Source organism: Chelmon rostratus, chromosome 17, assembly GCF_017976325.1.
Source record: "Chelmon rostratus isolate fCheRos1 chromosome 17, fCheRos1.pri, whole genome shotgun sequence".
NCBI classification, from domain to species: Eukaryota; Metazoa; Chordata; class Actinopteri; order Chaetodontiformes; family Chaetodontidae; genus Chelmon; species Chelmon rostratus.
The window spans coordinates 10109423-10124031 of NC_055674.1; the positions used below are offsets into that span (position 1 = coordinate 10109423).

General features: G+C 44.0%; 1 protein-coding gene across 1 annotated transcript; it reads right to left on the reverse strand.

Annotated features, from left to right (window-relative positions):
- Positions 1-10336: 10336 nt before the first annotated feature.
- On the reverse strand, positions 10337-12735 carry socs3a (suppressor of cytokine signaling 3a). Its single transcript, XM_041956832.1, has 2 exons — positions 12585-12735; positions 10337-12036 (listed from the first exon to the last, which is right to left on the reverse strand). The coding sequence occupies exon 2, from the start codon at positions 11888-11890 to the stop codon at positions 11273-11275; it is 618 nt and encodes a 205-aa protein (XP_041812766.1). The 5' UTR covers positions 11891-12036; positions 12585-12735; the 3' UTR covers positions 10337-11272.
- Between the last annotated feature and the right edge of the window lie 1874 nt (positions 12736-14609).

Here is a 14609-nt window from a genome sequence, read left to right on the forward strand (position 1 = left end):
ACATGTTTTAAGCTCACGGCCAGGGATGCTACCAGGCCCAGCAGCCTCACTCATGCTCACTGTCAGCAGGGTTCTGCTGGTCCTCTGGAGGCGGAGCAGACTTTCCAGCCGACTGTTTGTGGAGGAGATCAAAGAAAGCATGAAATGAGTTAAGCTCATCTGGCAACGTGGCCTCGCACATGACGGGACGCTCCTGTTCTCATAGCCTTTGGATCTGCCTGCCGCATATCTTTGGTGCTGTTGGTGTCGAGCTCATTTTTAGCCTCCGCTGACGTCGGCGCTTTGCCTCCTTCACGCCAGCTTTCAGTCTTGATCTGCTGATTTAGAATCCAGTGACATCCGATAATAAATGCAAGGGGATTTCATCTGTTGCATCCACAATGAGGCGTCACTTGTGGTAAACTTGTGGCAGCCATCACCATAACATAATTTTATAGCTATTCCCAGATATTTCTGCCTAAAACCCAACACGTTCATGTGTCCTCATTAAGAAAAACTCCTGAGTTGCGTAACATTTTCAAATAGTACAAGTGAGGACCTGCTATGACTAAAACATGTCCAAGGAAGTGATAAGCACAATTTAACACCCACGCTGCTTTGCAGGAAGAGAATACATCAGTCCAACAGGGAGCAGGAGACCAAAGCCCGCAGGACAGGAGATGCTGAGCACTGTGTACTCCTGCTGAGCCGACATAATGCTGCTGTTGATTGGACTACAGCACAACACTGCTCAGTCTACTTGTTGCTTTCAGTGGAACAAGACTCAGCATTGTGTTGAGCTTTCTTTCTTGTGTTAACTGGTAGCACCATTATGCAATAAAACATACTGTGTGATGTGAAAACGTCATATCTTGATAGGCCGGTGGTCTCGGTAAATTAATATTGTTTGCATGTTTACCTAAATTGGACATTGGATGACACAAAATAGTAAACTGTTATAATGAGGGAAGCTGTGGGACCCAAGAGCAGAACTTTAGGCAGAGATCAGTGAGACGAGGCAGGCAGAGTGTGGCTGACTTACGGCAGGAAATTCAGGTGGAGGATGACTCAGGTGTGCGGTCAGGAGCACATAGCACACTAGCAAAGGGAGCCAGGATAATGCACCACATGTGATAACCAAGCATCTGGCAAAGACTGGAGTGAAGCACCTTGGGTTTATATACTGAGCGTTGATTGCTTGATGAACCTCAGGTGTTCAGGCAGGCTGGCGGCTGGAGGGGAGCAGGTGAACCACGCCTCCCGTTCCAGGAGGGCACTGCCAATCCTGACCCAAACACAGCATCGGCACATCCATTTGTACGATGCATTCATGTTCCTTTTCTGTCCTGCTTTCAAGAGCTTCATGTTGCCATTTTGCACTAAATTCTGATTGGTTGGAAGACAGTATAACCAGACAGCTGTGCACTAAACTGGAGGTAGAGATGGCAGCATGAATGAAATGACATAGAATTACAGTGGGAAACATGCACATTTAATTTCAAATGTGCTGTTATTTGTGTGAATCTGGACGTACAATTCAGCTCTTATTTATATTATTTATTTCAGTGGTGGAAAGTAACAAAGTACTGCACTGAAGTACAATTCTGATATAGGTGTAAGTCTATTTTGAGTTATATATATGTACAGTTAACATAATGTATCTATTATTTCTAAATCGGCCATTCTTTAACAATATTTGGTGCTAATTATTGAGTACTTTTACTTTTCAAAACAAGTTTTTTCCTTACAGCGGAGTATTTCTGGACTGCTGTGTTACTATTTTTACTAGTAAAAGTTCTGAGGGCTTCTTCCGCCGCTGCTGTGCACGTCTGTCAGGTTGACTGGCAGCACTCTTCGCTGACACGCCACCCTTGAGGGCGTTCGGGGTCATTTCTGGTCACCTGATGACCTGTTACAGGAAAGAGCTGCTCACTGAGCTCTCTGCTGCTTTTTGCTCTCTTATCGTAAACTTCAGCCCTAATGCGCACACACACGCCTGCAGTGTCAATACTATGTAGACGTCATGCACACACACACACACTGACAAGTCATCTCTTTGTCTCTCTCTCTCCCACACACACACAGCTGTCACTGTGTACTAAGTAAGTGGCTTGATGTATTAAATGGCTCAACTGTGTGTCAAATGATTTCCAGTAATGCTCCTGCTGCTGGCTTATGGTTCACAAATCATCTGAAAAATAAGTGGCTCATTTTTTATTTTGTTTTTATTCATTTTTATTTCTAATGATTGGTGATTGATGATGATATGCTGGTGTTTGGTCACATTGCACAGCCCCACATCCATTACCCCTCTACACGGTGGACGATCAGAAACTTTGAGCAACAGGAGGAAAAAGATGCAAACGAGAAACGGTTAGAAATCATGTTCGGGTTTAAAAACCAAACTCACACGACGGCGACGCCCCTTCTGGCCTGAGTTGTTGTCATTTAAATGCACAAAACTCCTTCTACAAACATTTACACAAGTGTTTGCATAAATGCCAGTTTCCTCAGGTGAAAGTTTCTTCAGCTTTATCTTAATCCTTCCACCTGATGCAGAAGGTTTACGATAATCAGGTGTCCAACATGCATAACAATGCAGAGCATGAGCTTAACAGCGCATCCGCATCTCCTCCGACTCATTCACGTTTCTGTTACTGACATCGAGGCTAACTTAATTAGGGATGGCTCCCTTTTATCTCGAAAGCACGAGGGTCCGATAGTGTTACCAGGAACCCTCCGCTCATATTGGACAATCATTCACATGCATGTTTGTCACGCACAGAAAACTTATTACATAAAGTATCATTCAGTTGATAAGAACCTGATTATTCAGGAGGTGAAAAGCGCTGTTCAGTATCAGATTGATGCCCAGACACACAATATGACTCACAGCGCTCGCTTTAGTGGTGCTGGCTTTATGACCCGCCATATACAGAGATAGTGTTTACTATGTGCCATGGAGTGCCGGGGGTATACAGGTGTTCAGCCCAATCGCCAGCTAAAGTGACAATGGCAGGAACCTGCAGCCTTGACTTGGACTTTGACGAGGATTTCCAGCTCATGCCTTGTTTTTGTTTTTTTCTCCATCAGCTGATGAAAGCTGGCACAGCAACAGCAGGCAAATTAAATCTGAAGGGTAGAAGATGAAAAAACAAAAACAAGAAGACATGAGTTAAAATTATGAGTTAAAATTATGAAAGCGAAGGGCTAAACAGAGCACGTTTAGGTGCACGTACCTCTGCATTGTCTGTTTCATTCAGCCCACTGGTTCCCACTGAAGATGTTTTTAGCAAACTGACTCATACAGGTGTAAATTGTGTTTTTTGGGGGACTATTTTCAGCTGCTGATGAAAATATGGGGTATTTACAGCAGCAGGAAGGTGTGTGATGACTCGAAATAAACAAGGGAGTTTATTTTGGCCTTTTCATGGGATTTGAGGACAATAAAAAAAAATACAGAATATCACCACACTTATTCTTTAAAGCATGCTATTCCCGATACTGACGACCACAGGCCTGTAAAACGATACAGGGAATAAAATACTGCAGCTGCTGGGCTCTTTTGTTTTTGTTGTAGTGTGCTTGGGGTTGTGCCTTGTGTTTAAACGACTCTATTTCGTGGAAAGGCGGACGTTAAGTGCTCGTCGACATGTCACACATCAGTAATTTTAATGGCTTTGCAGATGTAGCATATCTCAGCATCAGCACAACATATCTGCACACACTGAGGGAACACAATGTCTCTCTTGACCTGTTGCGTGGCACAACAGCGTTTATAAAAAGCTCAGCTCGGAAGAAATTTCTGAGGAACTGCTAGTCACGCCCCGCGTGGTGATTGTGTGTTTGCCAGCTGTTACTTTCTGTTTGATACAAAAAGCTGCGAGCAGACGCACAGCTGCGGGAGTGTTTTCTTGACTCTCCTGCAGGGAGGAGTGGGGGTTGCAGGTCGAGACAGCTCTTATCTTTCGACCGCATGACATCTAAGAGCGTTTGTCAGGAGATTAACAGTACTGATACATGGTTGAGGTTAAAAAACAATCCCTGGAATATTGTCGAAAGTACTTTAGTACTTCTGAGGAAAAGTTCTTGATCACTCTTGAACAACTATGTGGTTTCACAAGAAGAAGAAGGAGGTACTTTTTTTATCTGTTTAATATGCAAAATGCTGGGTTTTCTGGCAGGGCTTCTGTCACTGTGACGCTCACTGAATAGTGAAAACAAAACCAAACGCTGCTCCTCTCTTTAAACATTACAGAACTGTTATTAAAACCCCATTCGTGGTCAAAATGAGCATGAATCTTGAACTCTTCACTGCATAGACTGATACATCTCTGCACACAGTACACATACATACGTGTGTGGCATTATTTGGTTCCCATGGTGATCACAACCTGCGTTTCACAATGAATGGGTAGAGCATTAACGCAAGCACGCTGCGTTTACCGATTACGTCACAACCCAGACTTCCTGACGCGACAGAGACACACCCTGTTCCAACAAGAGACACGATGCGTGTTCAAGACAAAAAAAACTCTCACAACAAAGCCTAAATCATTTTTGGAACAAACTGTTCGACTTCTTTTGCCAACAAACGCTGTTGTCAGACAAAAAAAAAAAAAAAAACCCACATGTATTAAAATAGCATGTTCATGAGTCAGAGGAGAAGCTTGCTTTCAGACTCTGGCAGCTAGTTTTACCAGCAGAGACAAGAATCCCTGCAGCGTTCAGCGCTGCTGCTTGTTTGTTCGAACCACCAAAGATAGTGAACAAATGTTGATTGTTTGAAGTGTTTTCCATTCAGACAAGATGGTCAGGAAGTGAGTCAGGGCGCCATCAGCAAGCAACAAGCTTGTTAAGGACCTCACTCGCTATCTGTTCAGTGTTATTTAATAGCTGATTACATTTTCCTGCAGCTTGTAATACCCTGCCGTGTGCGGGTGTCCTGTGTCTTCCCATGTTGTAACTAATGAAGGCTGTGTTTGTGCAGTGTATTGAAGTGTCTTGTGTAGTAACCATCCACCAGAAAGACGTCATTTCACTCCAGGCCAGCCTACTGCTACAGTACATTTTTGCAGCGGTGACTCAGAGGGTGTTTCCCGGCAGTGCAGGACTGTCAGGGATTTCTCCTCAGCTGACATTGTTTACATTTCGTACCTTCTTCACAGTTACAGTCAGTCTTGACTGAAACTGTAATTTGGTTTCAGGAAAATCAGAAAAGAAAGAAAAAGCGGCGACTTACCTGAACTAGCACAATTTCAGGAACTTAATGACTTCTGTTAAATGAAAGCAAAATAAAAGGCCTTTTCTGGCCACTCGCCACTCTTTTTCATTTCATAGTTGCAGCCACTCACTAGAATAAATCTATTACATGTTGCGTCTATCACCCGCCAGCTATTCTTAGCTCTCTGTGTAGGTGTGTGCAGCCACACTACGACGCAGCCTAATTGTGTGGCTCCTGTGTGACTCAAAGCATTTTTACAACAGATGTGACGACAATGCACAGATTCAATTACCAAAGAAATGTGACTATTTCGGCGTGGCCTGTTGGTACTTGCATGGCTGGTTTCCAGTAAAACTGTAAGCAGGTTAGGCGCTACAGAAGGAGCAACGCTTCAATTACTCAAAGCATGCCACATGACTCCGTCCTCAACCGACTGCTTGTGTAAAATCGCTGAATTACCTCGTCTGGAAAAGTACACAATACATGTATATGCACGAAGGCGCTTTATTAGGTACACCTGTAAAATCAAATGCAACAACTCAGCCATACATGTTTATTATTGAGGTTGTAGCGTGCAGCTGTGTTTGAATGGACCTCATTATACTGTAGGTGAGAGGTGTTTGTAATGTTTTGGCCACCCCATGTACATTAACCTGGGAGGGGGGTATTAGAAACACATTAAGGCCTCAGTAATAAACAGCAAGGAGTTGCTGCGCAGTTACTGGAAAAAGCTGTAATCCAAAGTTTATTAATGTAAACTAAGAGGTGGCAAAGTCAGTGTGGAGGAATTAGACGTTTTGCACAATCCTAATATTTCCTGTCCTTTTCTCGTGTATCACTTCCCTGTAGTCTTGGATCTGTTAAACATGCCAAAGACAGAAATAGCCAAGGCAGCAGGATGAGCTCATGCACAATCCCGTCAGTGCGAATAGTTTATAATCAGGGTCTTTTCTTTTCCCTCCTGAAGCAAAACAGAGCAGGGATGTAGCACAGGGTTCAGCTTCTGAGAATGCTGCAAAGACTGAAGCGCAGCTTTACAGTGTTGTAACCAGGCAGCAGGGCGCAGCACAGGGGAGTGGAGCGCTGACAGTAAATGTGGAGGCCTGGAGGAAGAACAGGAGGAGCGTGCCCGTAGAAGAGTCTCAGAGGGTGGGACTTGCAGAGCATGGTGACTCACTGCTGCTCCCTGGTTGGTTCTGATATCTGGCATCTGGAGCTCATTGACAGTGACGCCATGGCAACCAGGAGTTGTGGAATTGTAAACAAACTATGAGAGACTGGAAAGACGAGCGGGAATCGGGCTTTTGCTGTTACTCCACCATGTGCTCAGGAGGGCTGGGGGGGGCTGTCAGCTTGCTGCACACACACGTGCTGAGGTCAAAGGGAGCAAATGAGGCGAATGAGCCGATGCAGATAAGACTGTGCAAAAAAGGGTGCATATGATATGCGACTTTCTGCAGCATTCAGGTGTCTGTGATGTTTTTTGTTTTTTTTTAAGATAAGAAAGTTCTCGTGAGATGACCAAAAACGTTTATCTTGCTTGTGAACCGTCTCGATCTGACAATAATATTTGAGAAGATCAGCTAGAAAACATGTCCTAAGCTCTCCCAATGTTGCAGGAAAGTGTGCTTTATTTTGTTGCATTTAACTGGATTCCCCCGCATGACCTGAAAGTGGTTGGACTTCTGTAACCTTTCGCATTATTTTGAATAATCAATACTTAACACAAACAAAAGCTGGAAGAGTCACTGGACAACGCAGGCAGTAGTTCCCCACAGGGAACTAATTTCTATCACTTAGCTCTCTGCGGTGTTGGCCTTCTGTGGAAGTTTACACTTTACACTTTACACAAACTGGAAGTGTACTTCTTATAGGAGGCTGATGTGAATGGGTTTTCCCATGTCAACAGCCTGAGATAAGATAAGACTCTCCGAGGTAATTGCATTCATCATAAATCCAAAACTATAAATCAGTTTCTGAAATTTTCTCATTGCCACACAGCCATGTTTTTGTACAATCATTACTCTTTGAAAATGATTCACATTATACGGTTGTAGTGAGGTAATGTTCTAAATGCAGCAGATTCCAGCGAATGTTATCGTGCAGTTATCAAGAAGTGCTGTGTCATGCAGACAAGGTTAAAAATGGTGATATCCAGAAACACTCTTCACACACATTACATTCAAATGTTCTTAACGAAATGGACGTAAACCATCCTTTATTTTAGGATGATGCACTAACAAGTGCAAAATAAACTTTAGCAGTTTTTAAAAGTTTTCTTATGACAATGGACAGTTTGAACTAACCATGATCCCTCCCCCTTTGCTAGTTCTCTGTTTTGTGGCAGGCTTGAGCACAGCTGTGGAGGACACATGGGCACTTCCTCAGAAAAAGAAGCTGTGGGGGCAGTATTGGTTTCAGGTTGCTGGCTCAGACGCTGCGACTGGCTGGGGGTGTAGTGACGATGACACACTTAAGGCTTGAGTAAACACTGCTCTGAATCTTTCGGGCCTGTTCTCTAGAATCACATGACCCGAGTGCCAGAGAATTTCTCCTGAGCGACGCACCAAACCTGTGTGCTTTTAATAGTCCGCCGCTGAAGAGCGGACTGGTTTCAGCTGTCTGTCAGACCTTTGAGGAGCGACATAGTTTCATTCGCAACTGCCTTTGAAAGGTTGTAGATACTTGTCATTAAATACCCGACAAAGTGCCTTAATTGAGATCACTGACAGACACTCCAAACCACTTACTGAATTGTATTGAGTTAAATTCACCGTGTGCAGACAATCAATAAAATTACTGAACAGAATCATGCATGTGTGTTTTCCTGTTTTTCCCCAACTATCTGCATGTCTTTCTCTTGCATATTATGTAAACACGGAGCTTAGGCTTACTGGGAAAGAAGGGTGGTTTTATTTATACTCTGCAGTTTTGGAGCAGCCTGCACTTATTTGGCATTATTGCACACAAAGGATGGATTGAATACTCCCATCTTCATCCTGCACCTACCCCTTGAAATGAGCAAGAAAAGTGATTCATTATGTTTCCTAAATCCTGTGATTGTCTAGTTCTGACCAACCAAAAGAGTTTAACAGCCTCTTTTTTAAGGGGAAATATTTCATGTTTAACAAGGAAGGCAAAGAATTTCCAAAATGGTCTTGCTGCTTTTCTGAGACATAAACTGCGTTTATAAATGGGCCTCTGCAGTGTGCACTTCAAAAGAACCATGTTGGGCTGATATCGAGACATTGCTGAGGAAAAAAAAGACCACTCACACAGCACAAATCACCTCAGAGACCCTTTATTTCTCTCCGAGACCTATGGCCTGAGGGGAAACAGTCGAGTGCTGTGGATGCAGGTAGAGCTGGAGCTCATTCCAGTGATTATGTTGGATGTAGAGGTTATTGCAGGCTCCCGTTCATCCATCATTTCAGCAGTTTGCAGTAAATGTCCATGCGCTCCTGGCTGGAGTCTCTCTTAATGCAGAGTGTAGACATGTGGGGTCTGTGCTCTCACTGGGGTTGCAATAAAGGTGCTACATCTGGGATGGTAATCAATTGATAACCCATGGTAGGAACCATAACTCTGAGTTTGTTTTTTTGTTAAATTCCTCTTTCTTTATTGCTTGGGGTCCCACAATGACCACAATGATGTGTGCCTGCAAAAACATCTCAAATTTGTTCCATCAAATATATTTTTTCTTTTCCTCTGTCCTAGTATTGAGAAGGAATTGAAGTGGTAACCCCTCCCCTTTCCCACAAACTGGGCTTGAACATTTGATGATGGCCATAAAATCCTCATAAAGCTTTGTTATCACATCAAATAAGTGAATAAGTTAATGTTTAGTGTGTAATATGAGCTATGCACGGACAAATATTCCTTTCTGTTGGCCAACGGTCACAAAGAGAAAAGAAATTTATCGTATGTTATAAACCTGCTGTTGCAAAAATCGATATTTGAGATGTGGAAGGCCGTCAGCACCAATCACACACACAGAACATGTGAAAATCTGTTGTATTCAGCATCATTTCACACCTGAAGCTCAGAAGTCATGCATCATTTTCTTGAATGAACCACTGAAGTAAGTCACAAAGAATCAAGCTTATTGGTGCAGTTGAGTTGAATCATTTCTTGTAAGATAACATCTGATGAGGACATTTTTATAAAAGTAGAGGGCCGTTCTAAAAATAATGCCAGTTAGTTCACAGTGCAGCTGGCTGGGGGAGGACGTCTTTCCTGAGAAGAGTCTTGCACTGTGCTCTGAGCACAACTCTGCGGTGTAGTTCATTTTCTCAGACTGCTGCATGTGTGTGTGTGTGTGTGCAGGTGAACAGATGGCATTGTCAGACCTGTTGTGTTCAACTTGAGAACATGCTGCAGACAGTTGGCAGCACTCTGCCTGATTACTGGATCAGGGAAGATAAGGTGCACCGTGTGCGGTGGATGCGCCGTGTCTTTGAATTCCACTGAAGTGCACATGTTGACATTATTTGTACCTGGATGTCTGTTTGCGCCCTGGGCGGCGGACATTTCTGAGAACTTGTGCATTTGCCACTCATGTTATAAGCAAACTGCTGCATCATTCTGTATGTGCATGTGAGAGCGTGTTGGGTCACGCCAACACCTACAGAGAATCTAGTGAGTCACTGCACCATAAAAGGTTACTAACTTCTCTGGAAGACTGGATGGCTAATTTTTACTTCTGGTGTATTTTGTCTGAAGCAGCTGCTGCGTCTTATCAGAGAGAGAATGACAGGTTGTTTTACTCTGTTCTAGGAAGCTAATCTTTTAAACAGAAACTTTAAAGCTCCAGATATATGATAAATCGATAACATATTGAGATATGTTTGTGTTTGATGTATCTCCAAAAAGCAGCGGTTTCCCATCTGGCCTTGAGGCAGAAGGTGAAAGTAAAATTTCAGAGGAAATGATGAAAAACGGTGAACTTGTGGCCTGACCTCTGTACCAAAAACCCAAATGTGTGTGTGTATTAACCAAACCGTGCACATAGTAGTATAGTACGCAGTGTGTTTCGCTATTAGTCAAGCAAAACTCCAAAACTCTGCCTGTGGAAATAAAGTTTTAGTCATCACATGGCAAATCAAACGCTGAGATCTCATTTCATAGAAAAATAGTGCTCTTTTATTATAAATTAATGAACTGTCCATACAAATATAAATAAGTGCAAAGTTGTATCAGTCTGCCTGCTTCGTCAAACTTCTCAAATATCTTCAAGCATCCACAGCCAGTGGCTCGGCCGGCAAAAAGGACATCTTTATAAAAGACAGCACCAAAAAAAAAACACATTTCATCTTCACTCATGTTAACTCATGAATACATTTGGACTCTTCTCCTTATTAGGAAAAGACAGATACCGTTATGTAATACATTCATTTGCAAGCAACGGCTGTCCTGTCTGCCCCACTAAAACTGCCACATGTTCTGGTGCGTATTTCCTCACCAGCAAAGCCATGTGAAAATGTGTCTCTCAAGTAAGATCCTGCAGGATTCAGTCATGTTGGTGCTCCAACAAACTGGCGTCTAGTTCAGGCAAGTTTGGCGTAAACTCATCAGAAGGAACATTTTCTGATCAGCCCTTTTCCCATCGCGGCTGGCACAATGTGTGATCTGTGTCCACTCTTTTGTACTCTGACTTTCCAAAGTCTGTGGATCTCCAGCGCGCGCTTGGTCGGAGCTCTCCATCTGATGTGTATGGAGGCTGACGCGTGCGAGCTCACATTGGTTAGCAGCAGAGGGAAGCTGTGTGTCATCAGGCTGCGGACAGCTGACTGTGAGCCTCACTTCAGTTTTCAGTAAGTCGTACGTCATCGGCTGAGGTTATCTCTCTTTCACACCGCCAGATTACAGCAGCGCCCTCTCTGTCCTCAGTTTCTAAACAAGAGGCCCTCTTTTTCCCGTGAGAACACCTCTCATCAGTACACCAAACTGATCCGGTGCTGCTTCGTCGTAGCTCCTAAGACACGTGTCTGTCAACGTTAAGCTGTACCGCAGCCATCCACCTTCCCCTCTGCACTATCAAGTCTTTGCCCCTTCAAAAGCATCAGTCCTCTAGATGGGGGCATCATACTCCTGGAGGAACTCCTTAAGAGGAAGAGGAAGTTGGTCTCGTTTAGAGGAAATGTCCAAATGTCCATTGACTGTTTTCCTGCACAAGTGCTGCAAGGTGGATAAGTTGCAGGAGAGAGGTTTGATGAGCTCCAGAGGGATCTTCTCGCCTCCAGAGTAGATGTTGTAGACATTCCCACTGCGGCCGTTCCCTTTGCTCTGGGACATGTAGTAGTGCACCAGCTTGAGGACGCAGTCAAAGTGCGGAGCAGACTGAATGTTCTTAGGGTCTGTTTGCAGGTAAAAAGAGGCCGTGTCGCACTGGATGCGCAGGTTCTTGGTGCCCGACGCCGTCTTGATGCTGAGGGCGAACAGGTGCCGGTTGTCAGAGCTGTCCCGGATGAGGAATGTGCCGGTGGCCTCGGCCGCCAGCATGGCGTTGGCCTCCTTCCCGGTGATGGAGCGCCAGTAGAAGCCGCTCTCCTGGAGCTTGTGGAGCGTGGCGAGCACCATCTGGTACTGCGTCTTGGAGGTGAAAGTCTTGTAACGGTGAGGCAGCCGCATGTTGGAGTCCAAGAGGCCGCTGCTCATTGCGTTGTCAAACTTGCTGTGAGTTACCATGGCGCTGTGGCCGCTCTCTAGGCAGCCTGGGGGAGCACTTGGCGCCGCGCAGACGAGGAGAAGAAGAGGTGGGGAGGGTTCAAGCAGAGGTTCAGAGGGCTGTCAGCGAGGGCACGAAGAGGCCAGTCCGTCTGGAAATGAAACACCTGAGGAGAGAGGAGGGAAATTTGAGCTCATGACACAAGACATTAAAACCATTTTAAAAGTTGGATGCGTTTTATTCATACTGAGGTCTAACGTAAAACTCCTCAACTCCCGCAGCTCAGCTGGAAACTATTTTTCCAGATGTGGAAGCTCTGTGCATCATGGCTTTAAACAGCCCTGCTGATGCCTGCTCCCTCAGGACTTTTCGATCAACTACAAACAAAACAAAACAAAAAAGAGCCAAATTGTTTGAGATCAGCTAAACTTGCGCGCTGAACTAAAAAAAAAAAAAGTGTTTCCCTGTAACTTCCAGCCATTTCGCGGAAACTTTTTTCTTTTTTTTTTCCTGTGTGTCTAATCTGCCCTCGGGACTCACCACCACGGTCAGTTCCAGTAAGGACACCGTAATCCTGATTACGCAATTTACGCACCGAGACCGGCTCCGCGAAAGCTCGCACAGACAAAACACCCAAAACCCTCATCCACCTTTAAGTCCCGCTTATAGACGTGAAATAAGTATTATCTGAGCAAACAAAGAACAGATCCTCACCTTGGAGTTTTTTTTCTCCAAACTCGCTCTTTTCTTTCTCTCTCCAAATAAATCCAAGCAGACGCGTGCGCAAGCGTGCCCGGCGGCTCGTCTGTCAGGATGAAAGTTCCTCGGCGACAAACTTGTGAAGGAGTCCTGTCGGTGAGCGAGCTGAGAGTTAGTAGTGGAGCCGGAGGAGGAGAGGAGGGCTTATAACTGCCAGGAGGCTCCTCCTCCTCTCCTTCCAGTAAGGCCAAAGCCTCTCTCTCTCTCGACAGATTGACAGGAAGCATGTATTTATTTATTTTTTTTAAAAGAGGATTCCTGCTATGAGAAGCGCCCTCCCCCCGCCCCCCGCTCCTCCAAAACGAAGTTAAGGAGGAGTTCCAAGCAGTGCAGTGCTTATTTACCTTTTGGTAACCAAGTGTCTCTTTACTGTCTTATAAAAACTTACATACATACAGATTTTCTTTTGTTCTGCTTTGGAATTAGACAATCATGTGTGATTATATGTCATTTTCTTTCTTTCTTTCTTTCTTTCTTTCTTTCTTTCTTTCTTTCTTTCTTTCTTTCTTTCTTTCTGAGTAAAAGTTCCTCTCTGGTGTGAGGTAATGATTCAGTGTGTGCAGTCAGTTTCTCAGAAATCCACAGTCATGGCAGTTCGCATGATGTGCAGCAGTTCCTCATAGAGGGCGCCAGATTTTGGGGAACTTCACAGCACATTAGGGCTTTATTTCCCAATAGCACCAGCTGGTATCCAAGGGCAGATGGTTATTATTTACTGGCTGTTGTTAAGTTTTATATCTGTCTCTCCCTGCAGTGTTAATGAGGATATTTTATGGCTGTCCTGAAGATCCACGTTGAACTGAGGTTGGGGCTCTCTCTGATGGCTTTGTTAACATGTCATTAAATATGAAAATGTGTGATTTAACATTGTGCTCAGTTTGCTCTTGTTATGATTGCGGTTCACACATGCAACAACCCCGGCGCACGTGCACTCGTAAGATGCCAAACTGTTGCAAAACTGAAACACGTGTCATGAAAGTAACTTGTAACAGGTAACATGACAATGTAAACAAAGAGCTTTATTTTCCTTCCTTCCTTATTGTCGCTTCCCAGAAATCCCTTCCTCTGTCAAAACTCAAGAAAACAAAAGACACCATACAATACCATGCAATGTAGTTGTAAGCAGATATAAGTGTGTGTTTAGTGGAAGCTGGTGTACAAACTGATAAAGACTTGCAATACAGTGAAAAACACATTTTCATGGGAGATGTTTACACTTCAGATGTCCAAATACCTGCTTACACCTGTGTTATAGTGTCCTATAAACCAATCTTTAGATATTTATACAGCAATTATAATCATCCAACCAGCTGGAGAACTCTTTAGAAATTTAAGGACATTTTATTAAAAAGTGAACAATAAGTTAAATAACTTTAAAAAGTACAATTAATTGTACAACCATTTTTTTCATCACTTTTTCTCAATTATTAAGTGAAAAAAAGCTTATTTTGTGGTGCTACCTTCCCACTTTGGTAACCCCAACTCTCCTCCTGACCTTACCCATAATTAAGATTTTCTTTAATATTGCGTCTGATAATTTGCACATCAGGCTGTCTATAGCAGGGGTGGTGAATCTCCAACCTCCGTTTGGTCTGGCCCTAAATGCGACAAAAAGCAATGACCTTTCCCAGCAGTGAAGAAAATAATGTACAATAGCAGACTGACGTCCCTGAACGCAGCACAGACATGGGGACGGCCTCGCAATGATGAACTGACAGCCTGTGACACCAGATCACTGAGCTGCAAAATAAGGATCTACTACCACACACTGACTGACCCAAAGCTGGAAAACCTGCTGCAAGCAGCACCATCATCACCATCACCATCATCACCACCATCTGACATGAGACGCCCCATCAAAGAGAGGCAGTTCCAGCCATCGTGATGTATGTGTTCAATAGCTTAGTATGAGGAAGGAAGCGTGACTTCAGATCTTCATGTAAGGACTGGTCTAATCTTAGGCAACATGCGTGTGACTGA

Coding starts and splice junctions, on each gene's coding strand:
- socs3a (XM_041956832.1), bottom strand. CDS start 11,890: ATGGTAACTCACAGCAAGTTTGACAACGCAATGAGCAGCGGCCTCTTG.